The sequence below is a fragment of the Dermacentor variabilis genome, chromosome 3 (genome assembly GCF_050947875.1).
Source record: "Dermacentor variabilis isolate Ectoservices chromosome 3, ASM5094787v1, whole genome shotgun sequence".
NCBI classification, from domain to species: Eukaryota; Metazoa; Arthropoda; class Arachnida; order Ixodida; family Ixodidae; genus Dermacentor; species Dermacentor variabilis.
In genome coordinates this window covers 108,906,366-108,933,457 of record NC_134570.1, presented here as the reverse complement: position 1 = coordinate 108,933,457, position 27,092 = coordinate 108,906,366, and the positions used below count along the sequence as shown (strand labels likewise).

The window sequence follows — 27,092 nt, the reverse complement described above, 5'->3', positions numbered from 1 at the left end:
AAAGTGAAACTATCTCCAAAAGTAACGGAGGTTGCCCAATATCGTCCCAACGGCGTAGTCAGTGCACCATGTTGTACTCGAGCCGCATGCTGCTTGAACATAACAGATTTAATTCGCATCGTAGTGTGCTAGCTGTTCCCTTTGACCACGTTGATGTTTTAGCTGGTTTCACAACAATATGAGTGAACCAAGTGGAAAGCACAAGTGAAAGACCATCACATTGGAACAGAAGGAGGTTATCGTAAGGGCTGTCACGTCACAGGCTAAAAAGTCACGTTTTGCACACGCCGAACAGTCTTTTGCTGTTCTTTTAATGAAATTTAATCGGCTGCATGGCCATATAGCGGTTCGGCCTGTTTATAAAGGGCAATATTCGGTATAACGAAGGAATTTATGTAATGGTAATTTCGACTTTCCCTTCAAATTTGTTATAACGAGGTTCTAGTGTATTACCAAAATAATTTTTCAAAAAGACAGTACGAGCACGGATACTACTAGCGCAATATCTACCTTTCCCATTGCCCCTCAGCATTCTCTGCTCTGAAAGAGCAAGGCAGCTCTGGTAGCGAGGCGTCGCTTACGGCGTTATGACAGGCGGGCTAACCGCTGCACCCCGCTGTACTTATGCTGTGCAGCAAATGCAGCTACACCGAACTGTAGTGCACGGCAGGGCTGGAGTGCGCACCTGCCCGCGTGTGCTCCAGTCTGGCTATGCTACATGGCGCGGACCGGCTTTGCCCGACGCGAATGATAGGCAAATCCACATGGCGCATTTTGAAAAGCTCTATCAGTGTCTGAATACAAAGTAAGAGCCCGCTGCCAAGCATCTCTTGCAGATGCTAACCACCATTCCTGATAATACGTGGCAGGTATAGCGTACATATGGTCTTGGCTTAAGTTTAAAGGGACACTAAAGTGAAAAATGATTTCTTCTGCATCAGTAAATTACCGTTCTACAACACCGAAAACACCACTCTTACAACGATAAGACGTTTGGTAAGCCAGAAAAAGCGCAAGAACGAAATACGGGTGGCGACGCCTACTTAAGTTCCCGCACCTGGGGGCTGTGACGTCTTGGATATTGATGGCATCTTCTGGGGCCTATTAATTATATATAGCGGTACAGATTGACTACATTGTGTTCTAAAAGAGCCAAATATTAGACATGGCAAGTTTCAGGAACCTTTATTCAGCCAACGCGGCCCAAATGTACATACTTTGGAATCCCTGACGTCACGCTGACGTACCAGCGCTGGGGTTTCGGCGCGAAATTCAAATACTGATACTTGGACCTTCATTTTATCCTCTAATAATCAAACTATTTTTTTGAAATGACTGCCTGCAGGGTTCTCAAACAATGCTACATTAGTCTAAACTAATTTATTGTTTCGCTTTAGTCGAGAGTTTTAGAATAGGGGCCCCAAACGTTTTGGGGCCCCAAAGAAATAGCGTCGAAGCCACTGCGCATGCGCAAGACGCAAACTCCGTTTGCGTTTTGCGTTGGGAACGCTATTTCACCGATTTAGCGGGAGCCCAAATAGCGGCCCCAAAAGCTTTGCGTCGGCAAACATGGCGGCACCCATCGAAGCGACGGCTCTAGCCTAGCACAAAATTCGGTTCGATTCGCGGTAACGCGTGAAGTTCGCAAGCTAGGAGAAGTGACTGCGGTTATCGCTTTCTCTCAACTAGCGTGTGTTATGAAGATTGACTCATTAGACGCCGCTGATTTTGAATTCGATTGTGGATTTTATGGCTCGTAGGCCTAACGCGGCTAAGCTTGGCTGGTGAAGGCTAGTAAAGTTGGTTTGCTCAAAACTAACCGCAACTAATTGTTTGCTGCTTACAGAATAACCTCTAAATTGTAATTAAACGCGAATACACGCAAGTCAAAATTACTATTCCTATCATAAAATGGTATATTTTATTTAGTTATTTCTAATAGCTTTCCTTTGACGCCGTATTGGCGCTGTCAGCGCAAAACGCTATCCGCAAACGTAAAACCCTATTCTAAAACTCTTCACTCCTACGTGCCCCAACGCTAACAGCCGAAAAGCTCTTTGGGGCCCCAAACTATTGGGGCCCCAATTCTAAAACTCCCTAGTGTCCCTTTAACGTAGTTCGGAGCTAGTTGAGTGCGCGAGACCCTACGGCTATGGCACCAATAAGCCGGGTGGCCAAAGTTTCATTCCTACTTGGGTGGGCACGACCAAGCGTGAGCAGAAGATGGCCAGATTTTTCCAGAAGTGCATAATTCTTATAGATTACTTCAGCCTGTTTAGTAAAGCGAGTCAATTAATATACACAGTAACAGTAAGAAGAGCACTGGTCCAAATACCGATCTTCATTGATGTCAGCTATTAGCCAATAGCAGCCGTCTGTGGGAATCTTGCATGTGACGACCTGTACAAGCCACCAGCAGCTTCAAAAATGGGTCACGAAAAAGCTGCTGTTTGAAAAGAAAGTGTTTGAGAAAAAGGTGACATTGCACTCCGTTTGTAAGTTCCATGTGCTACACACGAGTGTAGAATGTGGCTGAGTTGTCCACAACAGTGCACGCTATCTGCAGAATGTGCTTTTTCACCAAGCCTGAAGGGTATTTCAGGGCCCGTTTAAACAAATCGGCGCTTGGGCTGATCAGGACAGTAAAGTCAGGGCGCACAGGAATGACTAAGCCAAATCCGGATGGAACTGTTGATCTGCCACTATACCATGCAGCCGGATTGAGGGTCTTATAATCTTGGTGCATCAAGTCTCGACGGTACGAAAGAAATTAGTTGCAACAGTATTGGGGGCATGAAACCTGCTGCAGAAAGAATGAGAGCACAGAATAGTGTGATGGAACACTTCCCAAATTTACATTCAGGCTTGTGTTTCAACGGCTTTAAGCCCTTGAGTTGTGCCACCTTGGGTTGATAGCATGGATGCGTTCTAAACTGTGCTTTTCGTTTTTTGCTACAGCTAATGCATGAAGAGAATGGCAACACAGGTACCCCCGGCATTGTATAAATACATTAAATTGGAGCCACTTCAGGCACCAACTACAAAATTTCCATAAGCAGAGCATTTTCGAAATCCCAGCATCCATCATTTGAATCTAGGGGTGTGCAAATACTGAATAGTAGATTTCGAATCGAATATCGAATCAAGAAAAGAAAGCCGAGTATCGAGTATCAGAAAATTTAACACAAACTATTATGCTTCCAAATTTCGTGCAAAATACGCAGTGCTGCAGGTGCTCAGGAGGCTAATGACATTACTTAACAAGAATCTTGCTGGCCATCAGTAAGTTAGTTACATGTGAATCGAGATGTTTTGTAGGCCCTACTCTTATTAAAGGGAACATCAAATCAGTATGCCAGCACTGATAACTCGGTTCATATATGAAGTTCTGGAAAATATTTTTTGTCGATAGAATGTCTGTTGAATAGAGTCAAGTGCTTCTTTTCCCTCCGAAGCTGAAGAAATAGCGAAGTTGTCCTAAATACAAATGGGGTTCTCAGTTTAATAGTGGTCTGCACTGTGCTTAATGGCAATCTGTTCTTTAGAAAGTCTTGCTTTCCAGCTTTAAGTAAAACTCTTGCTTGGGCTAGTTGGTTCATGCTTGAAGTAGTAAAGGCAAGGCGCAGAAGACCAGGACTCAAGAAGAAGAACACAAACGACAGGACCGGTGCCACTCAGAACTAAGTTTATTTTCGCAACAAGCCTGCTTTATGTAGGTTATTCACGCCAAGTCGCGCACAAAACTTTAGAAGTAAAAAACAGCAATCTATCGACCACTCAGGAATCATATCTGGCACATAATATCAAATGAGCAAACAAGAACCACACGTGGATCAACACGGGAGGCAATTTATCTAGTATAGTCTTTTTCCAAGCCAACGGGGACAAAACCAGACATAAAAAGTACCGTCTACGCTTCACTACCAAACTATCCACAACATAACACACTTCAAACGCCTAAGGCCCAGTCAGTGATAAAACCCGCACGACTATGGGAATAATGACCAACGAATAACACGGAAAAAACATCAAAAAGGCGTCTAAGTACAGCGTCTAAGTGCGCAGACGCTGTACTTAGACACCTTTTTCATGTTTTTTCCGTGTTATTCGTTGGTCATTATTCCCATAGTCGTGCGGGTTTTATCACTGACTGGGCCTTAGGCGTTTGAAGTGTGTTATGTTGTGGATAGTTTGGTAGTGAAGCGTAGACGGTACTTTTTATATCTGGTTTTGTCCCCGTTGGCTTGGAAAAAGACTATACTAGATAAATTGCCTCCCGTGCTGATCCACGTGTGGTTCTTGTTTGCTCATTCGATATTATATGCCAGATATGATTCCTGAGTGGTTGATAGATTGCTGTTTTTTACTTCTAAAGTTTTGTGCGTGACTCGGCATGAATAACCTACATAAGGCAGGCTTCTCGCGAAAATAAACTTGATTGTGAGTGGCGCCGGTCCTGTCGTTTGTGTTCTTCTTCTTGAGTCCTGGTCTTCTGCGCCTTGCCATTACTATTTCCAGTTTTCTTCCAGAAAACAGAAGGGTGTTTTATCTTTATGGCAGGTGGTTTGTGGGTTATCGTCAGCTCGTTAAGGCCAATCTGTGCGACAGACAAAAGCAAGGAAGGCGGGCCATGTCACTCAGAACTGCTCTGCGAGGTCATCGATGCCACATGCATCAACCACAGTCGGCGCCGACAGTAAAGAGTCTTCAAGTCTGGAGACCCGCGACAAGTTCACGCGACATGGGCCTCCCACTTGTCACTAATATGTTCCAATGGGTGGCTCATCAGCCATTGGTCCTTAGGTCACGCACGCAGGTTAGATTGACAGCCGTTGAAGCAGCGTTCAGGTCCACGGTCTACCAGCTTGCAACTACCATGAGCACGCATGCCAAGTTCACCTGTGCATTCCCACGTGGGTTGAGAGCTCCCAACTGTGTGGATCTATGTGCGTGAACACTGAACTTGCGTATTCAATGCGATCAGTGTGCCTTCCGGTGGATAATCAGACCGATCTTCATTCTTGCTTTATGCTTTCCACACACGCTGCTGTTGTAGTTTCCCTTGTTCGCGTAGTGTTAGTGGTTTCGATTGGTCCAGTCAACCTGGTTGAACATTGTACCGATAAAGTTCGCATGCTGTTCGAACTCTGTGCGTGTCAGGGCACCGACCACTGCTGTCATTCACCGAAACTACCAATATTCGAAAAACCAAATATTTGAGAAAACTCGTATCAGATATTCAATTTGCGAATTGGATTATTCAAACTAAAGCTATTCGATTCATAATCGAATATTCGAGCACTTGCACACCCTATTTGAAATCAAAAGGATTTATACCCACTTTTTATTAGTCCCGTATGAAACATTAAAAATTTTTGCTTATGCATGTGCAAATGTAGTATTTGAGATGTGGGTGCTAGGTGCACTTTACATTGATGTGTGCACTTCTTGTTTGGTTCTTCAGGAGCTGACAAGGTGCAGCACTATGAAAACGTGCTGCGGCAAATCCTGTACTTCAACAAGAAACCTGCCTACTACCTGAATCGTGCTTTCAAGCTGGTCTGCTCAGAGTTGAATGGCCGCTTTGTCAGCAATGAATACATCCAAACGGTAAGCTGACTTTGTTCCGGGTCACCCAATGCCAAGATGTTCGGTAATGCAATGTAATAAACCTAAATTTTAATTTAGCAGCCTTAGCCTGAATGCTTCGCTTTAACAAGTACTGCTGTGCAAATCCTGCAATGTGGCACCAATGAGACAATCAGCAACAGTACTGTTAACTCTCCACAAATGTGACTCTATGGTGATGGTAATAATTATTGGTGATTATGGCGATTATGATGACGGTTCCAAGTTGTTTCTCCTTTAGTAAGATCATGTTTGCCCACTGAACATAAGTTTCACGGAATGCACAACATGGATATAGCGAATTATTGGCTATAGCTAAGTAATGTTACAAGAATGTTTAATTATTTAATATAACGAAGTAAAGGTAACAAAGTATGTGTCTCACTAATATCAGCATGTAACGAACGTATGCTTATATAAGAATATCGGATATAACAAAGGTATTTTCATGCCAATGTGACGTGGTCCCTGGTTTCTTTTTATGAATGGAAGTTCTGTATGGGTAAATTTATCGTCATTAAGTACCCAGTGCCTTAATACAAAATGCCATTGCCGTACCTTCACGCACTTGGATTTTATTACATATTATTTGAATGCATTTAGAGGCTTATCCAATGTTCTTGTTGAGCAGTATGCTTAGACATCTCAAATCAGCTATGTAACAAAATTGTGACTGCTTGTTGAAACAAGTGCTTTTTTTTTCTATCATATGTCCTCAGGGTTGTCATAATTTCCAAAATTAACATCATAAAGACTGCCACTTTTATTTAACTGCTTTTAGTTGTAATTGGAATTGGCAAGCATGCTTCTAGAACCATGCATGCAAATAAAGAAAGGTACATCTTTGAAAAAGCAGACTGTCCGAAATGCCTATTAAATTTTTTATACAATTTTTCATGCCTTTCACATTTAAATAGCAATTAATTTTGAATGTTGCCCTTCTAAACCAACCTTCTGCGTCGACTATATGTATTGTCGTGGAATTTAATGACATTAAAACAGTATGTTTTTGCAGACAAACAAAACAAGAATCGAAAAGTGCAGAGTAGAACATTTCTTACATGTCTTATAAGTAAGTGATAACTAGACTGTGAGATTTCACGCCACAACATGTTCGATTGCCAAATAATCACGTAGGCCCCAAAACTAAGCGTGCAAGTTGAAATTACACAGACATTACACAAAGTGACAAAAATAGAAACAAAAGAATTAACACATCATAGTTAGCCTTGGCTTGTCTTCACCTTCATGTTAGATGGCGCATATCACGCTGGCTTCAAACAAATTCTGTTCACAGAGGTGTAGCATCAGCCACCACTCGGTCTGACAACAAGCCTTTCCTTTTGTGCCTTCAGCTGACGGTGATTCACCCACGGCCCGAGTCACCTAGCCAGCACGAGACGGCTGCACCAGCCACTGGAGCGATGCGCACCACTCCGGCCTCACCGTCGTCCTCACGGCCCGTGGCTCCAGCCGTACCCGCCATGGCCGCCCATGCGCAGGTGGCCTCGCACAGCGTCGAGGCCAAGCCGGCCAAGACCCACGCAGGGAAATATGTGGAACTGCTTGATGGCGGCGCGTCCGAGGCACTGGCCAAGAGCTCTGCGAGTGAGCAATGGGCTGTTGTTCTCTTGCTGCAGCAAGACGTCATTACGGCCAGACCTTTATATCAGAAATTATTGGATACACGACTAATTATACCGGATATATGCTGTGAACTAGCAAAGGAACAGGCAGTTTCTTACATATTTTTTAACATCGAAACCTCACGATGCCAGACTAGTTTTATAATTCGTGTGTGGTACAATAGGCTTCTGTTAATTTGACTCCGGCTGATTCGATCTTCCGGTGAATTCGATCCTGCCCAAAGGTCTCAACTAGTGCCTGTATATTTCTATGGACCAATACTTTCATTATTTACACCCTGAAATTGGCCTTCACTGGATAATTTGAACTTGACTGGTCAGCACAAATGCACCTGGCCCCAGTGGTGGCTCCAGTCAAGACTCCAGTGGCTGTGGTCTTGGTGGCACTAAGAGAAAGTGGATGCGTCAAACACACATTGTCTGCTGAAAACTCCTATTTTCAGCCTGCCTTGGAGAGATTTTCAAGCAAAAATGGTAGCTCACAGTGAACGATTACAGTATTTACCCAAATCTATTGCATGCCATTTTTGTAAGAAAACTGGTCTGAATATTGCCTGTATGGTTCGGTCAGATGCAAAACTAAAGCTACGTCTGCAGCATTCGCAACAGCCTACCACGAGATCCAGCCCAGCCAACTTCATCAGCATTGTTTTCGCAAGACGGTGACAGAACAAGCTCTTGCATACGGCCTGCCACTTCCAGTCTTTCGTTACCAAAGCTCATTCAAAAGCAAAGTTATCCTACATGCTAAGCTAGCCGCAACAAGTCACGTCACATGTTTTGGCGTTTCGGAGGATTGCATGCATCGCGGAACAAACTGATGAAGTGGTTAGTCTAGGCGTGTGCCACCATCTCGTTTACGTTTGTTGCACAGTTGTTTGATAAATGCAGAATATCAAACGTGGTGTTGACTATAGGGAGGATTAGCACGTTGTGGTCCCTTAGACACCGATAAAGGGCTGTCTGAGAGTGATACGACTATAGACGTTAGGTGTAAGTAAATTTGCCTTCTGTCAGGTTTAGGTTCGCAGGCTTCATCTTTCTCTGAGTGCCGGAATTGGAGGCGTGCTAAATTCTTTCATGTTAACAAATCAGGTGCACATTAGCTTTCTGCTTTGCTTAGGAGCTACAGTTTTCAACTTTCTTTTTCTGTGTCTTGCTTAATTAAATCATTTTTGTCGGTCATACTTGTCAGGGTCATATCAACGGACGTCGACTGCGTTGGTTCACTGTTTTCTCATTATGCCTCTGCAGAGGCTGGTATTAATTCCTTTTTTCTTTTCTTTTTTCACGCAGGCCATGCAGTGACCATCATCATAGTGGTGTGTGTTGGCTTCCTGGTGTTCATGATTGTGCTCGGCGTGATCCGCATCCGTGCGGCGCACCAGCACCAGCAGCACCGGCAGGGCAGCTCGCGCCTTCGTTCAGGGGACGATCAGGACCAGGAAATGGCCTGGGATGACTCCTCCCTCACGATCACCGTGAACCCCATGGACGTAAGTGCTTCACTCACTGGCATAAAGCACGTTGGGACTTTGGTGGGACTGTTCTTCTGTCCTGCCAAAAGCACACCCTTCGTCCCCTCCCTGTCTCACGGGTGTGGTTCACCTTTCAGCAAATAACCGAGGATCGGGAAGGCCGTCGCGGCGTGGGTGCTAGCACCGGCAGCGGGAGCAACAACGGCCGCCGAGCTGCGGCCGAGGATGACGACTCCGACAGCTCGGACGACGGCAGCAGCTACCACGAGGAAAGCGAGGAGGAAGAGGGGGCTCCTCCCGAGAAGGCCAAGGCCAAAGGGGACCTCGAGTGGGACGACTCGACCCTGACCTTTTAGAGCGAGAAAGAGAGAGAGAGATGACGTGCCGCCTTCGGCAGCACGTGTCTTGCATGCCCACCACAGTGGTGAAGAAGGGAACAGTCCCTTCTGTTTCTCTTTTGTTCGTTTCTTCTCGTTGTTGGCCTCCCTCGAGGCCTCGGTGATCCGTAACGCCATTGCACGGTTGCAAAGGCCGAGTGGTGCTTCAAACGGGGGCCCTCAGAATATAGGAAAGAGCAAGCGCACGTAGGCCTTTCTCCTCTGTGCGTCGTCCTGTTTGCAGCATTGTTCAGAGCCTGCATCACGTCCCGACTAGCGTGGGCAACTCAGCGCCCCATTTCGGTTCACAGTCATGCTGCGACAGCAGCGCAGTCAGCAAGGATGCAGAAAAGACGTGTGGTCCCTTTTTGTCCCTGCTGCCGTCGCAGTGCTTTTTTCATATTGAAGGCGTTGCGGATCCCGAGCTAGCCCCTAAAGCTGCATTGTTGCAGTGATTCAGAATGCAACCTAGTGTGCTGACCGGGAAAGGCAAGAAGTGCGTCTTTCTATTCTTCAGCCGGAAAAAAAAGAAAAGTAAACAAAAGAGGATCGCACCACCGCTCAGTGCAGCTGGCTGTCCAGCTCAGTGCGGCTTCCTTTGGAACGTTGGTAGTGAGTGCCACGCGAGTGATGCATACATGCAGTGGCACTGCGAGCAACTGTGTTCAACTCTCTCTCCTGTCTTGCCTGTGTGGGAAAACTGTGCAACGAAAGTCTTCTGTGGCTGCGAGCTCAGACGTTTCTTGCGGAAGTACACCCTCGGTTGAATAGCCCACTAGGTAGGATTCTAATCACTGCACCACGATTTCGTCAGCTTCTCCTCTTGACACAGAAAAGTGACAGACATGTACACTTTCTCGCTCTCTCTTGGCTTCTTTTTGAAAACTACACTCGAAGCTTTGGCATCATGTGCAATTCATATAGCTTCTGCATATGACACCTACTGTGCTGCACGCATTTGCGATTCCAGTGAAACAGAAAATTAACCGAACAGAGCTTGAAGCAGTGCACGATGCTTTGGTTGCAGCAAAGGGGGAGCCAATAGATAGCTCAGACGTAGAGCCACAGAGTTCTCCAGCACATACCGGTTCGGCTTTACAGAACAATCGGGAACCTCTGTGTGGGATGCGAGTTGGTTTTGGGGAAGAGTATCTGCTGGCGGCAGAGAGAATGGTACAAATTAAGAAAGAAACAAGGTCATTAACTGGCTTTGTCATTTAATTGGGCTTGCAGAAAACTGCTCTTTTCATTCTGGCAGATATTCTGTCTGCTCGCTGTGCCCTGTTATGTTTTGTCTCGTTGACTTCTTTAATTGCGCATCCCGGTGTTTTCTCTTTGTCTGCATGACAGCATGTCTGTACTTGGTTGTTCAGCTGCTGCTGTGCAGAGAGGCCTGTGCCTCCTGTACCTCTGAACGAAAACTTTTCACAGCCCTTTTATGCAGCAAAGCCACGTTCAGTGTCTGAAAATGGAGAACTCTGTGCCTGCTCACACGTGTACAGACCCTCACGTAATACATACACACTCCCACTGGGCGACTTGGTGTTTTGGTTCCCCTCTTATTTTTCTCATGTCATTTTACCGACATTGCTACCTTTCCCTTTCCTCGCAAGAAATCTTTCTCTAGGGCTGCTCCATTTCTGAGAGCACGTCTGTGTGAAAAATTTCTTGTAGGAATTGTCGAAAAGGACAAACCGAGACTTTTGTTTGCCCATTAGCTGTCAGTGACATTGGTGGTTGATACGAGATAACTGGGTCAACCTGCCGATCGCCGAAGCCTTAGAAGATGCCGGCTCGCTTCAATTTGTAGGTACACAATAGCACAAGCCTTGCACTCAGGCAAGCCTGGAACTTTTGAAAAACTAAGAACAGCTTATTCAATTTGCTGCCACCAAGTCATCTTAAGTATTTTGGATCTGTAGTGTCAGATGTTTCAGCTGAAAGGACGTGCAGTCTGCATAGCTTTTAACAAGCTTGCAATCTGGCCATTATGCAGTTGTGACTTTTTTTTTTATTTGTTTCTCATTTAATCAGCCTGCTTGAAGGAAAAAACAAACTATCTTTTGTATACTGGCACTTACGAAAGTGGTGCAGTCCGCATCAAAAAGAGAAGTTATCCTGACTGACACAAACATTTCAAAGCATTACTCCACAGCCTTGCTGACCGCCAGCATATTTTTCACGGGGCGCACATCAGCTTTCAACATGTCGGTGTTTCTTTCTTTTGTTTCTCCCTTCAACTCGTGCTTGCCTTCGTCTCCCGGTATTGTTCCTCGTGAAGTCAGGACTGATCACAAGTGTGCGGTGGTCCTTCCTGCCTCCCTTTTTTATACCTTTTGCTTTCCAGATTTATATTTATTCGCGAGTGCTCTCGCTACTGGCAGCAAGCCAAAGAGCTTGCTTTCTGACCGAGTGAACCTTTCCTTTTCTTTTCTTCCCTCCCCCCCCCTTTTTTTCTCAATCTTTAGAAATGGCAGTTTCTTTCTGGGGTAGGGTTAACTTGTCACGACATTTGAAGGACTGCAAACCAACATACAGAACCTAACAAGTCATACACGTTGTTTGACACCAGACGCTGTTTGTAGTTGCACACAGGCTCCCGAAAAGCTCCGCAGTTCTCTTTTTTTTTTTCTTTAGAAATGTTGGAAATGTTCCAAGCATGAGATAGATAGGAGCTATAGACAGCTGAGTTTGATGCTGTCAGTGGCTATGTGCTATTACAGCTTGGCTTCGACTTCTATGATTTCATTTTCTATTAGAGTTTTTGTAAAGTCTAATGATTCATAAAGAGACAAGAAGGTGTGAGAGTCGAGAGAAAAAAACTGTAAACAGAGCATTTGTACTTCAAGTTTCTACCATTGTAATGTGTCTTCTCTCTGCAAATGTGCATGCACTTACACATATATTCAAGCTAAATTTTTCTACGGTGAATACTAATGAAATGCATGGCAAATTAACAACAGCAGTATTGTGTTACTGGTATAGTGACGTCATCAGCTTCTTTGATACCATTGAAGGAAGCCTCAATTGTTTGTTGCATTTTACTCATGCCTGCTACAACCTTTTCTTTCTTCTCCTTCCCTTTTCTTCACCCCCCCCCCCTTTTTCTTTATTCCATGCTGGTCTGTAAGGGATAGACCATGGAACTTTGGTTGTGTTTAGTTATGCCGAAATGGAAAGAAGGGTCAAGAACGTTGTTTCAGTGAATAGCCTTACCACTCAGTAGCGAGTGGGTGCGTCACTCGGACCTAGCTGGAACAAGATAGCTGAGCAGCACAAATGGGAATACGCTCGGAGCTTTTCAGTGTGGGTGAGCGTATCGAATTATGTGCTTTCGCAACCGATCCCTTCCAAAAAGCATATAGTTGCATTTGTTACAACAGTCTTGCTGTATGGCTGACGTGTGAGCTCTCTTGTTTTTATTATTTCTGTAATGATGTTTTAGAAGAGCTTCTTGGATTAGCTGGATTACTCTACAGCCTGCCTCTCTCTCCGTTTCTTTCATTCTTTGCACAAGGCCGTCTGGACGCAGCACTTCCGTGAACCTACTAACTGCCCGCCGACTCTTTTCTTTTCGCTGTGTCACACTCATCCCGCTTGCTTGGTTCCATACAGGTTGAGATGAGGAAAGGACTTGTAGAGACGTGCATACTTCAGTTCTCTCATCAAACTGCCGTCAGCATTTGCAGCTTTCTGTGCACAATAAATTCAAATGAGGCACGTGTTAGTTATTCTCTCATTTGCTTGCGTAAGCGTCAGTAGAATCAATTTTCACAGAATGGGAGGATGTTATCAGAGCACAGATTTTATCCTTTTTCTGAATTTTTTTTGCTGATTTGAAAACTGACTTCCTGTACACTGGAATATAAAGATGTCTGCTTTTTCTTTCGAAGAGGCATTTGTTTGTGATTTTACCATCCTCATGCCAGTGGCATATCTTCTTTGCCACTATTCTTTTTTGGCAGCTTCTGTCTTCTTTTTAATTTTCAACTTAATTGGGGCATTTTTTGATGCTCAAGAACAAATTTACTTTCAATGTTTTGTATATTGCCATCAGTTTGCTGGTGTAGCCAGTCACATGTGATGGCTGCTGTCTGGGCGATTACAGAAGCTTTTATTCTGTTCATTCAGCTTTTGTAAGTTTTCAGATCACGTGGGAAGTTGGGTTTTCGCAGCATGAGCATATGGGAACCTGCAGCGCAAAGCTGTGCACTGTACTTGAACGTGGGTTTAATGACAGGTACTGTGCTTTAATTGCACCTCCGCTGGTTTAGTTGGTGCGATTTGTTGTGGTCGTAGCCTTTCTTTAAAGCAACATCTGTGTGCAAAAAATCTTTTGTCTTGTCATCACCTTTTTCCCAAGTGCTGATTTCGCTTGAGTAACGTGAACAAACATGTTTCCCATATCTTTGTATCTTTCTTTTTTTTTTCTTCCTATCTTAAGGTTTTTTTGTCAGCTGGGACTGTGCTTTTATTGGCGTCTTTATGACACTTTTCTGCCATGTTGTCCAGCATCATACTTCAGCTGTTATACTTGAGCTGCACTTGTTGTCATCATCCAGTGCGTGTAGGACATCTTTAGGGTTTTGCACACACCACTGCTGTTTTTTGTCCTTCGCATCGTGTTGTTTTTGATGTGTGTTTCGCTTTCTCAAGCCTTCAAGGGTTGTTTGAGAGTGTGTGGAAGCAGAAGACGACAGGGCACGCGTTTCTTGTTTTGTCTGAGTTGGTCGTTGAGTTGTTCTTTGTTGCTTGTGGTCTAGAACGTGGGCTGTTTCATGTCGGCAGCTTGAGAGAGCGAGACCTTTACCGTGCCATAGTGCAGACGACTGCTGAGTTCAAATATACTTGTCATTTAACAGAGCTGAGAAGAAGAAAACTACAGCCACATGAAAGTCAGCCATCGTGGCTCCTTTCCTCATTTTTTTACTTCTTCTTCTACTAATTAGCTCGTCAAGGAGTTCGCCAGAGTACGCATTCTGTATACTAACATTCTATTGATTTCACCCACTGCCCTTGCAACGTCAGAGTGTCTTTTTCCATTACTATCATGTTGAAAAAAATGGTATCCTTAAGCTTGATTACATTTTTTTTTATGTACAATGGTCTCCATGCATTGATTTTGTTGTTGCCAAACGATGTCGTCGTACGAGTGCACTTACTTACACCCACTACACTTGGCCTTGGCTTGCGAGTGTGGGCCACGTTTTTGTTTCTCCCCTGTCATTGCATAGCACTAAAGGAGAAAGCAACATATCTACTACTACTACCAGCCAGCTTTCTGCTGATCGTCCCTCGAGCGTGAAGAGGAGCTGCCTGGACAGAGCGACATGGATTTCTTTTGTTGGTCTTCAAGGCGCTCTTGCTTGGCTGTTTGATGTCTGTGGTCGTCGTCACCACTTTGAGTTGACTGTTTTGCGCATAGTGATGACATCTAACTGTCGATGGTTGCCAGTATCTGGAGCCTAATTGAGTCGCCGCTTGTATAAATGCACCATTCCCCCCCCCCGCTCCCGCCACCTATCTGCTTTTCCTTCTCGCTTGTTGCCCGAGCTCTTCTATTCCATAATGTTTGCTATTGTACGTATCATCCAGACGGATTCACTTGCTGCTGGCCCCAGCAGAGTTGAAGCGTTTTGCATTAGAAGTGCGTATACCGCGTTGACTGCAGGCATGTGTTGCGCGGTCCATGACGAGCCGCAGCTCAAAAGCGATGAAAAACACAGTCATCGCTTTTGCGCTTCATTAACAGGGGGTGCCTTCTGCATTACCATTTCTCCAGGGCTGAAACAGCTGGCATTGCAGAAATTTGTACACACAAGCATTCCGAAGACACGGCAGGTGGTCTGGTACTGCGTGACATTCTTGCGCCAGTAATGACACCAAAAGTCAACACTGGGGCCAGCAGCTTGTTACGGAGAGCTCTCGTTTTTCAGTAAAATTGTGCCACAAAATATTTTTTTTATAATCTTCGTATACTTTTGTTTTATTTCGGCAGTTGGTACATGTAACTATAGGGAAGAAAGAGACGGCATTGCCTATTGTGTAGTCTATACATTTCTGTCCTCCTTTTTTTTTTCCTTGTGTTTGTGCTAATTGTATGCTCGAGAGTCAAAACTGAGACATTCCATGCAAAGGTGAAAAGGACTGCTTTTCGTTTGTTTGGCAGGGAAAACCATTTGAGTATGCTAAGATGTGAACCATGGGGCTTTAGGCTCCCTTTATTTTTTAGCATACGGGATGGACACACCAGCCCCTGATTTCAAAGGGAAAAAAAAAAAAACAGAAGAATGTGCCGTTTAATTTCTTTTTCTCCGAGAATGAGTGTGTCTTCTGTCCTGTACAGCGTGTCATTCGTGATATGTATGTATAAATATACATATAATATAATAATGCAAATTGTAGCCTCGTGTAGGAAAAATCCTCTTGAACTGACAAATATTCTGTACCAGCTGATCACTTTGATTGCAATAAATACCACATGGTTGTCCCACTCACTGTCTTGGTGTGTTGCCTTCTGGTACTGCCAGTCTACTGAAACTAATGCTAATCTGAAAAGTGGCAAAGCAGCATTTCATGCTTAAAGGGGCCCTAAAACACTTTTTGAACATGTTAAGCAAATGAGCCAGTCTGTCGCAAAGGCTGCTGTGAATATGTGAGCCAAATCTTACGCGCCGCATGCAGCAGGGAATTTACAATCTCATGTCAAACGTAGTGAAACTACATTTGCGCTTGCTTCCACAGTGCCGTCATGCAGCGTCATCGCAAGCTGCTGAACCCATCAACACCATTGGCTAATTTCGTGATTGCGAAAGCATTCTCAATAATGCATATAATTGGCAAGTTTGATTTAAGGAAGTGAAACATATATATGTCTGCGACCTGAAAAGAAACAGAAAGTTCATTTGATCTTTGCACTGCTGGTAGCTGGGTCTGCTATGCTCAGCCTCCAAGATAGCAGTGGAGCACTGCGTGGTATAGTCTACCGCGGCCAACATGGAGTGCCAAGATGAGCCCTTTCACCATATTGCGCCACCTAGACAATCAACTTTTGGCCGTTGCTTTGCCGCCTTGGTTTCTCCCCTGCGTAGCTTCCGGCACGCTAACAGAGAACAAAATAGAAAGTCGTGTGTCGGTGCAATAACTTCACTTGTACTTGTCCGATTTGGTAAGTTTTCACAGCATGAGATTCATGAGACGACTTCCTTTAAGAGGAAGCTTTAGGCCGAGTGTTCCCATCTAAATACATGTAAAAGGAGAATTTGTTTTTCTCGGCAACCACTGCACCAAATTTGGCAAGGATTATTGGATTTAAAAGACAAACTTCAAATCTAGTGACTGTTGCTTTCAAATTTTTGATTTAGGTCATCAATATTTTGTTAAAAATTGGAAAAAGACAAAAATTTTCAGAAAACAAACCTATCAAGTTTACAACTCTGTAACTCAGCAAGAAAAATGATATCACAGTTCTGTGAATTGCATCGAACGGTACATCTAAAGTAGAGAAAACTGATATGTTGCACATGAATGTAAAAGAGTTCAGTAATATGAAAATACAGCTTTCGCAGAACCCTTGTACACAACGTAACAAATTCACGTAATATATAAATTGTCATATTGAATTTGTCCGCTTTTAATTATCTAATGGATGCCATATACAGGAACGCAATATCTGTTCTTGATGCGGAGCTATTAATTTATAGACTTTGTGTGTCTACTTTGTTGCTGAACTTTTGAATTCTTTAAAATTCTTTTAACACTATTCAGGCCCTAAATTGAAATTCTGCATCCAACAGTCGCAAGAATTTTCTCTCTCAAATGCAACAAATATCATTTATGTTGGTGCAGGGATTATCTCAGAAAAGCATTTTTGCATTTTATATGTATTTTAATAGGCCGCATAGGAGTCGGGTCCGAGCTAAAGCTTCCTCTTAATAGTGAAGCCATTCTGTTATTAGTTAGCAAAGTGTTTCAGGGACTTTTGAATATGTCTATGCACAATTGATATCTGCTGTATCGCTCTGGTGAGCACATCATCGGATAATGGGCTTATACCTGGCACATCTTTACAGGCGCTGCTACCCTACTGAAGAGTGCGAGGACGCTATTTCTTAGTTATAGCCATGTTATTATCTATGGTCACAAGCACTGCACACCTATGGAAGCCACCGCTCTGATAACAGAACTTCAAGCCATGTACGCCACTGTGCAGGCTGCTACCTCTTAAACTGCCTACCCTCACACACTTGGATGTCTTCACGAATTCCATAATGGCTGTTGAAGAACTCGACGAGGTTCACAGGGCAACGGAAATCTGCGAGGCGATACACATCCTGAATTGCAGTACATATTCTGGGACCATCATTTTCGGCGATAATACCGCCTCGGCCACTAGGCACGCGCTGATTGGCTGGTTGAGCAAAACCAGATGAGCTGATTGTCTGGTTGGGCACTATGTCAGGCGAAGGTGATAGTATCGCCTAACGTGGTTGTTCGAGAATATGTCTCCAGGTGCCTGCGTCAAGGTACACTGGATTCAAGGCCATGCTGCAAACCCTCACAATGCTGCTGCTGACCAGCAGGTCCTCCCAATCCCGACCCTTCCTCAATCCCTCTCCCACCTCAACTCCTCATTGTACTCAGCCACCCCCCACCGTGCATCTGGTCCCTCCCCTATCACCTTACTAGTGTGGAGGAAGTTGTACTCGAGAAGCTGTGAGTTGGGTTTACCCTTACAAGAATCCCGGGTTGGCCCTTATGCCTGTACTTAGAACATGCCTCAGTTTACACTGGGGGCATTATGTTCAAACTGCCCCCTTCCAGTGATCAAAGCAGACGCCTACCTCTTAATATTGTCTTGTCCAGGCTTGCAAGCGGTCACGGTTCCTACGATAAACTGACCTCCACTACAGTTCCATGAGCAGCCATGATCGGTGGGTACATAACAAATACCACAAACTGCTTGAATTTATACGCTACACAGGCCTCGCAGCATACATTTAGTACCCACCAAGCATTATGCTTTAAGGCGAGTCTTCACCGTAGTAAAAAAAAAATTCAAGGGCACCTAGGTGTTTCTATGTGGGTGAATGCAAAAGCATTGCAACGTCTCTCTGATAACGACTCATTTTACGAAACCTAACAGTATTGTTTTTAACTCAATCAAGCAATGTTACGGAAGTAAACTTGTACTTTCCAACTACGCATGCACGCGTTTGAGTCGTTTCCCTCGCAATAAGCTCCATCATCCTGGAAGTTTGGCTGAGAAGCCACGAGTATAGACTGGCCACCGGCGCGATCTATCTCTGTGGCCACGTGACTTTTTGTACCATTTCCATGAAACTTTTGTCCATCGAAGCGCACGACAGAACTCGCTGAAATCACCCCACTGACCGGCAGTGGGCCTGTGCCGTCAGCGCCTTCACATGGGGGAGGCGCAGTACGAGAACGCTGGCATGATAAGCGGCATCGGATCCAGCTGTGGAAGAAGACGATGAACGCTCAAGCAGCGACACATGCACATCTCTTCGACCATGTGACTTTTTATACTATCTCCGGCCGCACTGCCGAATTTTCCCCTTCATGAGCCATATAATGTTTTTGCATTTTAAAAATGCTTTACACGTGTATTGAACGTACTGTCTTCTGCCAGTCTTCTGTGAAATTATAGGACACCTGTTAAGCCACCTCATTGCGATCATGTTGCAATATCCTTGTCCAACTGCAGAAACTAATCTCGCCTAGCTCTGGTAGACATTTGAGATGTTACTAAAGACATTCGAATATCAAACCTGGTCATTTTGCACCCATAGGAAGCTCTCTTCAGAAACATGGGCCTTATGATCTCACGCCTTCTGCTAATGCACAAACTGAACATTGCATATTTTCTGATAACACTTATATTAAATACTCTATCGAACATGCCACTGGTGCATGGGAAGGAGCGGAGCTCAGAATACAAGTCTAGCCCACTACATATTGCAAGTCGCATGTACAAACATATGTGCACTCCAAAGATGCACCTGATGTTCCCAAGCAGTGTCATTTTTGTGCAGTTCTTAAAGTGAATAGCTTTCTTCAAATCTTTTGGCCATTTTGATTGTGGTTGATGGTTGTCAGACTTTCACCACCAATACAAAGGCATGAATGCAAAAGGCACATGCTCACATGCAACTGAGCTGTGGGGCGCATTTATTGCTGAATGCCAACTATGAGGGCGAGTAGGAAAGTCTTTGCCTCTATATTTCATTAGCCAAAATAAGGTACATACAGGTAATTACAAATATACATACTATTCAAGGTACCTTACACTATTTTTCCACGTAGTCCACACACCGATTCAGACATTTGTCCTATCGCAGCACTAAATTTGAGATGCCCCTGTCATATCAGTCGGCAACGCACGTGGCCTCCTCGAATGCGCATTGACATGCAAGTTTTCATGGCCCTTCACAAAATCGCAACACCACCACCTCACACCTTTCAAAGCGAGACACCTTTCCCCATATGTGGGCTACATTTCTCTATGCATTTCGATGGACATTCATCCCTTACTCCATAAAAAACGAATTGCACACCGTTGCTCATACGCCGTGGGCATGTGAAGCACAACCGGCATTTTCAACGACTGACGTACAGCAGCTCCGTGCCTCAGAGCTACCGGCAGATAAGTCCGGACCGGTCCAAGAAAGGTCCACCGCTGGGAATGGATATGTTGACTTCGCATTCATAGCCGTAATTTGGCTTTAAAAAATGGAGGTAAAGACTTTCCATTTCGCCCTCACGTTATATATACGTGGTGGTGACGTTGAAGAACAAAGTAGCAATATTGTGAACAACAAAACTAGCTTTTATTGGGCGAACCTGTGCCCACAAAACAGGCTACACATATAGCACAATGATAGCGGCGAACACGGTCGGCGATCGTCGAAAATCTGGTCAGCGGGTCAAGCACGTCGGCTTTTATAGATAAGTCGTCGAATGTTCCAGATTAACCGCTGGGACCCGCGTGTCTTCCACAAAGTTCTACACTATTCGCATCGCGCACACATGCAATCACATTACACAAGTTGCGGTGAAAGACAGTGGACGGAACCATTGATAACATTCCAGAAACTTCTTTTACATGCAGGCGCGTCCTTTGCTGTGCCAGCGCCTCAGGAGGCGCTGGCTTTGCGATAACATTTGTTAGGCGGCGAAACGTGGTCGCCCGATAAAGATGAGTACATGTGTCATTATGTAGTTCTTTGAAACACACATGCTGTCGCATGTGAGCTATGAGCACGGAGTAAGACATATAGGAGGTGAAACTCCCGTCAGCGCGAGCGAGCGCGGGCGACCAGATAAAGTCACAATCGTTGCATGCGCCGACGCTACCGTATACAGTGGCGGCACCATGCGGCGCGTCGTAGAAGCCGCAGCGAAAAAAAAAAAAAAATGCAGCGCCCGGCAGGCGGCTCGGCGGCTCCGGCCACTCCGCGGTAGAAGTCAGGCGCGTGCGGCCGAACGGGAGCAACACGCTCAACCGGTTGCCCTGGCAACCGAAACGGCGGTAATTTCTTCCCATGCCGCCAGGTGCCGCCAGCATGAAAATATATCCGCGGCCTTGTGACCTTTACTGGTCGCCGCAAACAGCGGAGTTTCCACTCCTGAATATTTCTTGCTCCGTGGCTATGAGGCACCTGAAAATTAGGTGCCATGTTGGAGCGCTCAAGAAGGACAGCCGCCCTCCTCTTTGCCTGCCACCCTCTCCCCCTAGGGCAGGTGTGGGAGAGGAGGACGGCAGTTGCCTCCCATGTAAGTGTTTGTACCACTGGCAGCATGACGAATTGGTTTATATGGGCAGAGATATAACTTCCCATAATAATCAACTTGAACTTAACAACATAAAGAACATTTTTAGATTGGTACAATATATGAGGAGTGCTTCTGAACGTGAAAATAAGCGTTATAATTTATGAATCACACGCAGAGAAAGCCCACTGATGCACACTTATAAACTAGGTTCGTCCGATTTACAAGAGGTTACTAATTACAGATACTCGGAAGTCACCATTACTAACAATCTGTCATGGAACATTCATACCGACAACGTAGGCACATCAGCCTTTCGTGAACACTGTTCACTCAGACAAAAATTGAGAAACGCCTCGCCTAGTGTAAGACTTATCTGCTACACATCCTTTATTCAGCCTATAGATGAGTGTGCATGTATAGTCTGGGATCCCTGCATTAAACTCAACATTAAAAAGCTTTAAAGGAGACAGAGAAAAGCTGTTCAATTTATTTGTTTTTTCTAAATTTTTTGCAGTATGATTCTCCCTGCGAACTCGTGGTAACAAATGGTATACAATAAAATATTGAACCCTTGACAACTAGACTCACCTAGCCATTAGTTTGCACATACTGGAGTGTTTAAGTATTCCTTTTTTCCACAAACTATTAATGACTGGAACTTGATGCTGTACCCAATTGAACATACTAGTGCTGATTGACATGTGGTACTTTTTTCAAGCGCTTAATAAAATGCTTTTGTATCCACCCTACTTGGACCCCTGTGCAATGTTGGCAGTATTGAATAAATAAATAAATATGTATATCCTTCTATACTACCACTGCAGATGTGCTAGTCTATGGATTTCTGTATGAGATCACGCAGTGAAACAACATATGCTAGCCAAGTATCTTCACGCCACCAGGAAATTTATGCTCCAATTGCTTTAATAAAGCACATAGTTCTATAGCTTTTTAGAAGCGTGCAGCTATTCACTTACATTGGCAATAATAATTAATGATTTCTGCACAACATTTTTATTTGTGTGTGTGATTGATGCTACAAAGATGCAGCGTGTCTAACTGGTGGTGATAAGTGTTGCACATTCTGGTGACATTCTCATCAAGTGAGAGCTGTCACACATTCTAAACAAGTTTATTTAGGAAATATGAAATGGCTACGGCAGTCTGATAAACAATCACACATGTTGTAAGCACTGTGAAAAAAAAAAAACTTGACATGCTTCCATTATCTACATAGTGTGACTATTGAAGCACATCGCACACAATAGTTTGCACTTTTCACATGCTGTGCACATCTCAGGGATGTGCCCAGCATGTGAAAAGTACAAACTATTATGTGCACAGCCAAGGGCATCTGCTGTATGCACTAAGTATGTCGGGAATGTTCATGTCCCTGTGACAGGTGTAGGAAGGTCACACACAGGATTTAAAGGTAAACATGAACAGAAATTTGGTTGGCTAAAGTAATCCGGGAGAACCTAAATCAGTCAAGTTAAAGAAAGGAATGCCTTGACACTTCAAGGTTACGGGTGTATACATTAGGTAGTGGGACCTTGTGCATACGCTACGGCTTTCGCAAGAACGCCAGGAACAGCAACAAAAGGTTGCAAGTGCTTCAAGATGCTACAAGCCATCCAGCATAGTCACTTCAGAAGAAGACGTCGAGTTAGCCTCAAAATGTTGGCACTCTCCTTGTTTAAACTTGGCTACACATTTTTTTCTACTTCTGGCGCACAGGACGTCTTCTCGATGGTGTTCACAGTGCACAATTGGACTTGAGGAAATAGGGGCCCTACAACAACTCTTCTTCAAACCTGAAAACACACTGTAGTGAATAGCAATGCCTTTCAATGAATATATTCTCACAAAAATTTTCAAAAAGACATAGTAATAACAGAGATATATAAATAGCACAATGTTTACTTTCCTTTAATTTCTACTATTTGGTGCACTTTTGATAGAAATTCATGGCCCAGCTGCCCGCTTAACTGTCTCCTAGCTGCACTTGACAATTTGCATTATCACACACTTCATGAAAATTTATCACAAGATGTTTCATCACTACCACCCGCTGTTGTTACTTAGTAACTATGGTGCTGGGCTGCTAAGCATGAGGTTGCGGGATTGAATTCCAACCATGGCAGCCACATTTTGATGGGGGCGAAATGCGCAAACACCGATGTACTTAGATCTAGGTGCATATTAAAGAACCCCATGTGGTCCAAATTTCCAGAGTACCCCACTATGGCGTGCCTCATAATCAGATTGTGGTTTTGGCACAAAAAACCCCATAATTTAATCCTTTTTGTTTTTTTTCATCACCGACAAACACTCTGTCAAAATTTATGGTGGTGGTGGCCAGCCCGTTTGTACTTGGGTCATAGGTGCAAGTGACTTTTTTTTTTAAATCATGACTACAAATTAGCCTTCATTTTGGACATACTTAGAAAATAAGCCTCCCAATTTTTTTTTCCTATTTGCGGCAAAAGTGAGACAGGCTGATGAACAAAAGTCATAACAGAAAAAAAAAATGCACCCTTGCTCTAGGATGGGAGCTACCAGTTCACAAATCCTGAACAAATGTTGGGTATTAGAATGTCCGAATAGTCTAGAGTAAACACCGCACTATGTATGTATTTTTTAGTTAGCTAGGAGACAGGAAATTTGTTTTAAAAGTGACAGAGAGGCTGGCCTGAGGTAGACACCTCTAGCCTTATGAACTGCACTGAGGAAAGGGAAGGGGAAAGTGAGTTATGAGAGGTGACAATGAGGACAGAGAACGTAAGTATGGTCAGGCACTTGAAAGATGGTCCTTTGACCTATCACAGCAGCGGGAGCAGACTGACGCTATGCACACGCTTAAATAATAGATGAAGGATTCTGCAACTTGATTTATTAGAGTCTGGCCACGGTCCCAGTACAATGTCTTCAGTCAGACAAAAGCAGCCAACACTTGCAACTCGTGTGAATGTTGGGGGCAGACACAAAGAATGTTTATATATGCATCATTTTGGGCATATATCATCTATCACAGTCAGGATTTGGCACATTGAAGATGCACTTATTTTGTAAAGCCCACACAATTTTATGGTATGGAGCTATATATACAGTCAAACCAGTTGTGTTGTAACTTGCAAAAATAAATATCATGAAACTCGACCATTAAAGATAGCATCTAGAGCAGTGCGAGATATGGTAGAGTGATGTATATAGTGGCTAATGCTGCTCTTGAAGAAAACATACTGTTTAGCATGCTTTGCACAACCTGAAGGTAGCACACGAATGGCTTGAACCATGGCTGCCCAAAGAAATATGGGCAACGGTTGGTAACAAGTTGGCAACTAGTTTATGGTCAATTTATTGACCATAAACTACCATTATCTACCATTGACCATTGACCCACTACCACTGACCATTATCTGCCCCGTTTGTAGCAATTGCTACGAACGGGTGGATGTCGGATCTTCCCTTTATTCTTTATTCAGCCAGGCACCAAGCTTCGCTCATGACATGACTTACCGTTAACCATGTGGGCTGAAGTTGGGCTTCTGTAATTGGCCCAACATCTTAGGGTTATAGCATTGTTAAACATACTGCCAATGCTGCCGACACAAACAGGAAAACAAGCGCAGGTAAAGTTATGTGCAATACATGTGCTAGTGCTCGTGATGCTCATCCAGTCATGTGTGTCTGTACAGAACCTTTTTTATCACTTCGGTGATGTGCCTGTGAACATGGCTCTGCTCTTCCAATCAAGATGTCCTGCCAACAATGACCTTCACCTTCAATGATAAAGCTGTTCGTTATAGTGCAACTGTGCCCATGAAAGGGTACGAAGCACTGAAACACAGGAAAGGGCAAACAGGACTGTAGCAGGGCAGTATGGGAATAAAATATGGAGGGAGTAGCAGTGGTGCTCAAATGACTGACAAGCTCTTTTAAGTCATAGGGCCACATTTTTGCCTAACCAAGATGCCATTTTGTTTGGTGGGCCTTGAAGTAATTGTGACCACTCGAGGCCACTTGCACAAAAAATTTGAGTTGCAAGTAAGTTTAGCCACATGTATAATGCTTTGTGCTATTGGCCCCTGTATAGTATTTTTCAGACTTCAGCATGTAGGTATTTTTGCATTTTGACTCCATCATTGGTTGTGTGCCTCACAGCTCTATGCTACACCATGATCCTGTCACTCTGCCAAGAGTAGGCTAATGCTACCGCTCACTTCAGTAGTGAGTGCAATGCAGAGATGCTCCTCTGCAGCTCTCATGGGAAGGTTGAGAAGTTGCTTCATTTTGTAGCAAGTGTTCGCTCAATGAGGAATGGCTTCCACATTGGGTGGATATGTGAGTGCCATTTAATTGCAGTGACCATTCAGCTGAGGAGTGGTGGTTACCCCGCCAAGTCAAGGAGGAGTGTTAGACCAAGGCATGGTAATCTATACTGTAGGGCTAAGAAAATCAAGCAGAGCTATGGCCAGTTCGTGCATGCCAGCGCAATATTCGCGGTGTCATCCTATGGAGGTGCACGTTTTGCAGTGACGCTGTGTACCTCTGCCCCCCAATGCATTTGTTGTTTCCGTGGGCAAAAACTTAACCAATCACACTGGGAGGCATGCACCACATGCGCCGCTGTGTTCTTTGCAGTACCACCAGACGGTGCTCACCTCTGCGCATCCGCAGCGCCAGCCGCACGAGGGAAAGAAAATAAAGAACCAGAAAGCTTGCCTTTGCGCATAGTGTTGGCCGAAAGCGTCTTCTGGTAAAGATTATGGTTGCATAAGCTGCAGTTGCCGGGAAGCGGCAACTGCAACATACAAAGCAGAGAGTGACATAACTACACTTTCATATGTGAACGAAGAACCTGCGTAGTAACCAATTTTATTTGTGCTCTGATAGTGCTATGGAAAGGCCACACATAGTTTAGACTCTCGCACAGCAGCCTGAACACAATGAGCAGCGATCGGAACAGCAACGTCAACATGCACAACAGCATCGAGCTCAGGCTAGGCAGGATGCAGCGGTTCCTGCCCAAAGCAAGCCACGCACAGTTAGGACACCTGAAGAGCTGCGCGAATACGATGAGTGACAATAAGAACAGCAATGTCGCTATGCACAACGGTGTCTTGCTCAGGCTCGGCACGACCCAGTTCAAGGCTATGTCAGATTGGTCTATCAGATCAGGTGACACCACAGCTTCGCTGCCCAACCACCTTCACAGCATGGATTGAAGCCCATTTTTTGTTTCAAGCAGTAGCAGCAGAAAAACAGATAAGGAAAGTGTATTCCCTATATCAGCACCCTTTGCTAGGGAAAGGAAAAAGGAATAATATCCCATCAAGCAGTAGAGGTATGTATAATACCCTGCCAATATAAGTGAACATAAGTTCTCCCATGCATCCACGTCATTGCTGCAGAGTCCACTTGCCAGCACCTCGACAAGTTATAAGCCATTTAGTCAAGACATGTACATAAGAGGATGTGACAGGAAGTGCTTTATGTTTGTCTTACAGAATCAAACTATTTTGCCAACAATCTGCTCACCCTTGCTCTAAGGCAATGTTCTGCAAACTTTTTGTGAGCACTATGCCAGAATTTGCCATCACTCATTAGCATTCACATTTGCACTCACACACACTTGCATTCACACTTGCTCGCATTTTCACATTCACGCCCGAGAAATGAGTGCAGTTGAGTGTGAGTTAGTGCACACACAAGCGCGTTAACGCAACCCAGTGGATGGCACAGATATTGTCAACCAAAGCACGCGTAATCCTCACTGAGTCATCGCAACATGTGATGACCATGTCATTGCTAATGTTCAACTTCTAGCAGCAGCAATATCAGTATGGCCATTATTGCCAGTTTGTCAACTAGAGGACCGAAACATTCCAAACACGTTTTGGTTGCACAGGATCTCCAGTGCCACGGCTGGTGGTACAATCCTTACGTGTATTCGATTTCATACACAGCAGGCAGTGCTGCGAAGTCCCGAGAGACTTCTCCCACCACTGGCATTTGCGACCAAAAAATAATGTGCCATGTACAAAAGATATAGGTATGTGTCATGGCAAATGATGTCACATTAGGTCTCATGCTTTCCTGTTGCAAAACACAATGCATTTACTACATGGAAGGTGTCGCAGCTCTGAACCTATATTTACCACCAA

At 44.4% G+C, this 27,092-nt stretch overlaps 2 protein-coding genes across 2 annotated transcripts in view; both read left to right on the top strand.

The window, feature by feature from the left end:
* The window catches only part of Cals (calsyntenin 1), a 261,137-nt gene extending 245,515 nt beyond the window's left edge, over nt 1–15,622 (top strand). Inside the window, exons 14-17 of the mRNA XM_075686157.1 lie at nt 5,465–5,610; nt 6,984–7,236; nt 8,571–8,770; nt 8,890–15,622. Coding sequence (XP_075542272.1) covers nt 5,465–5,610; nt 6,984–7,236; nt 8,571–8,770; nt 8,890–9,108 — 818 coding nt within the window. The 3' untranslated portion in view covers nt 9,109–15,622. The remainder of the gene's footprint in view (nt 1–5,464; nt 5,611–6,983; nt 7,237–8,570; nt 8,771–8,889) is intronic.
* Nucleotides 15,623–20,797: 5,175 nt separating this feature from the next.
* The window catches only part of LOC142576168 (uncharacterized), a 63,964-nt gene continuing 57,669 nt past the window's right edge, over nt 20,798–27,092 (top strand). Inside the window, exon 1 of the mRNA XM_075686155.1 lies at nt 20,798–20,925. The gene's annotated coding sequence lies outside the window, so the exon portion shown is untranslated. The remainder of the gene's footprint in view (nt 20,926–27,092) is intronic.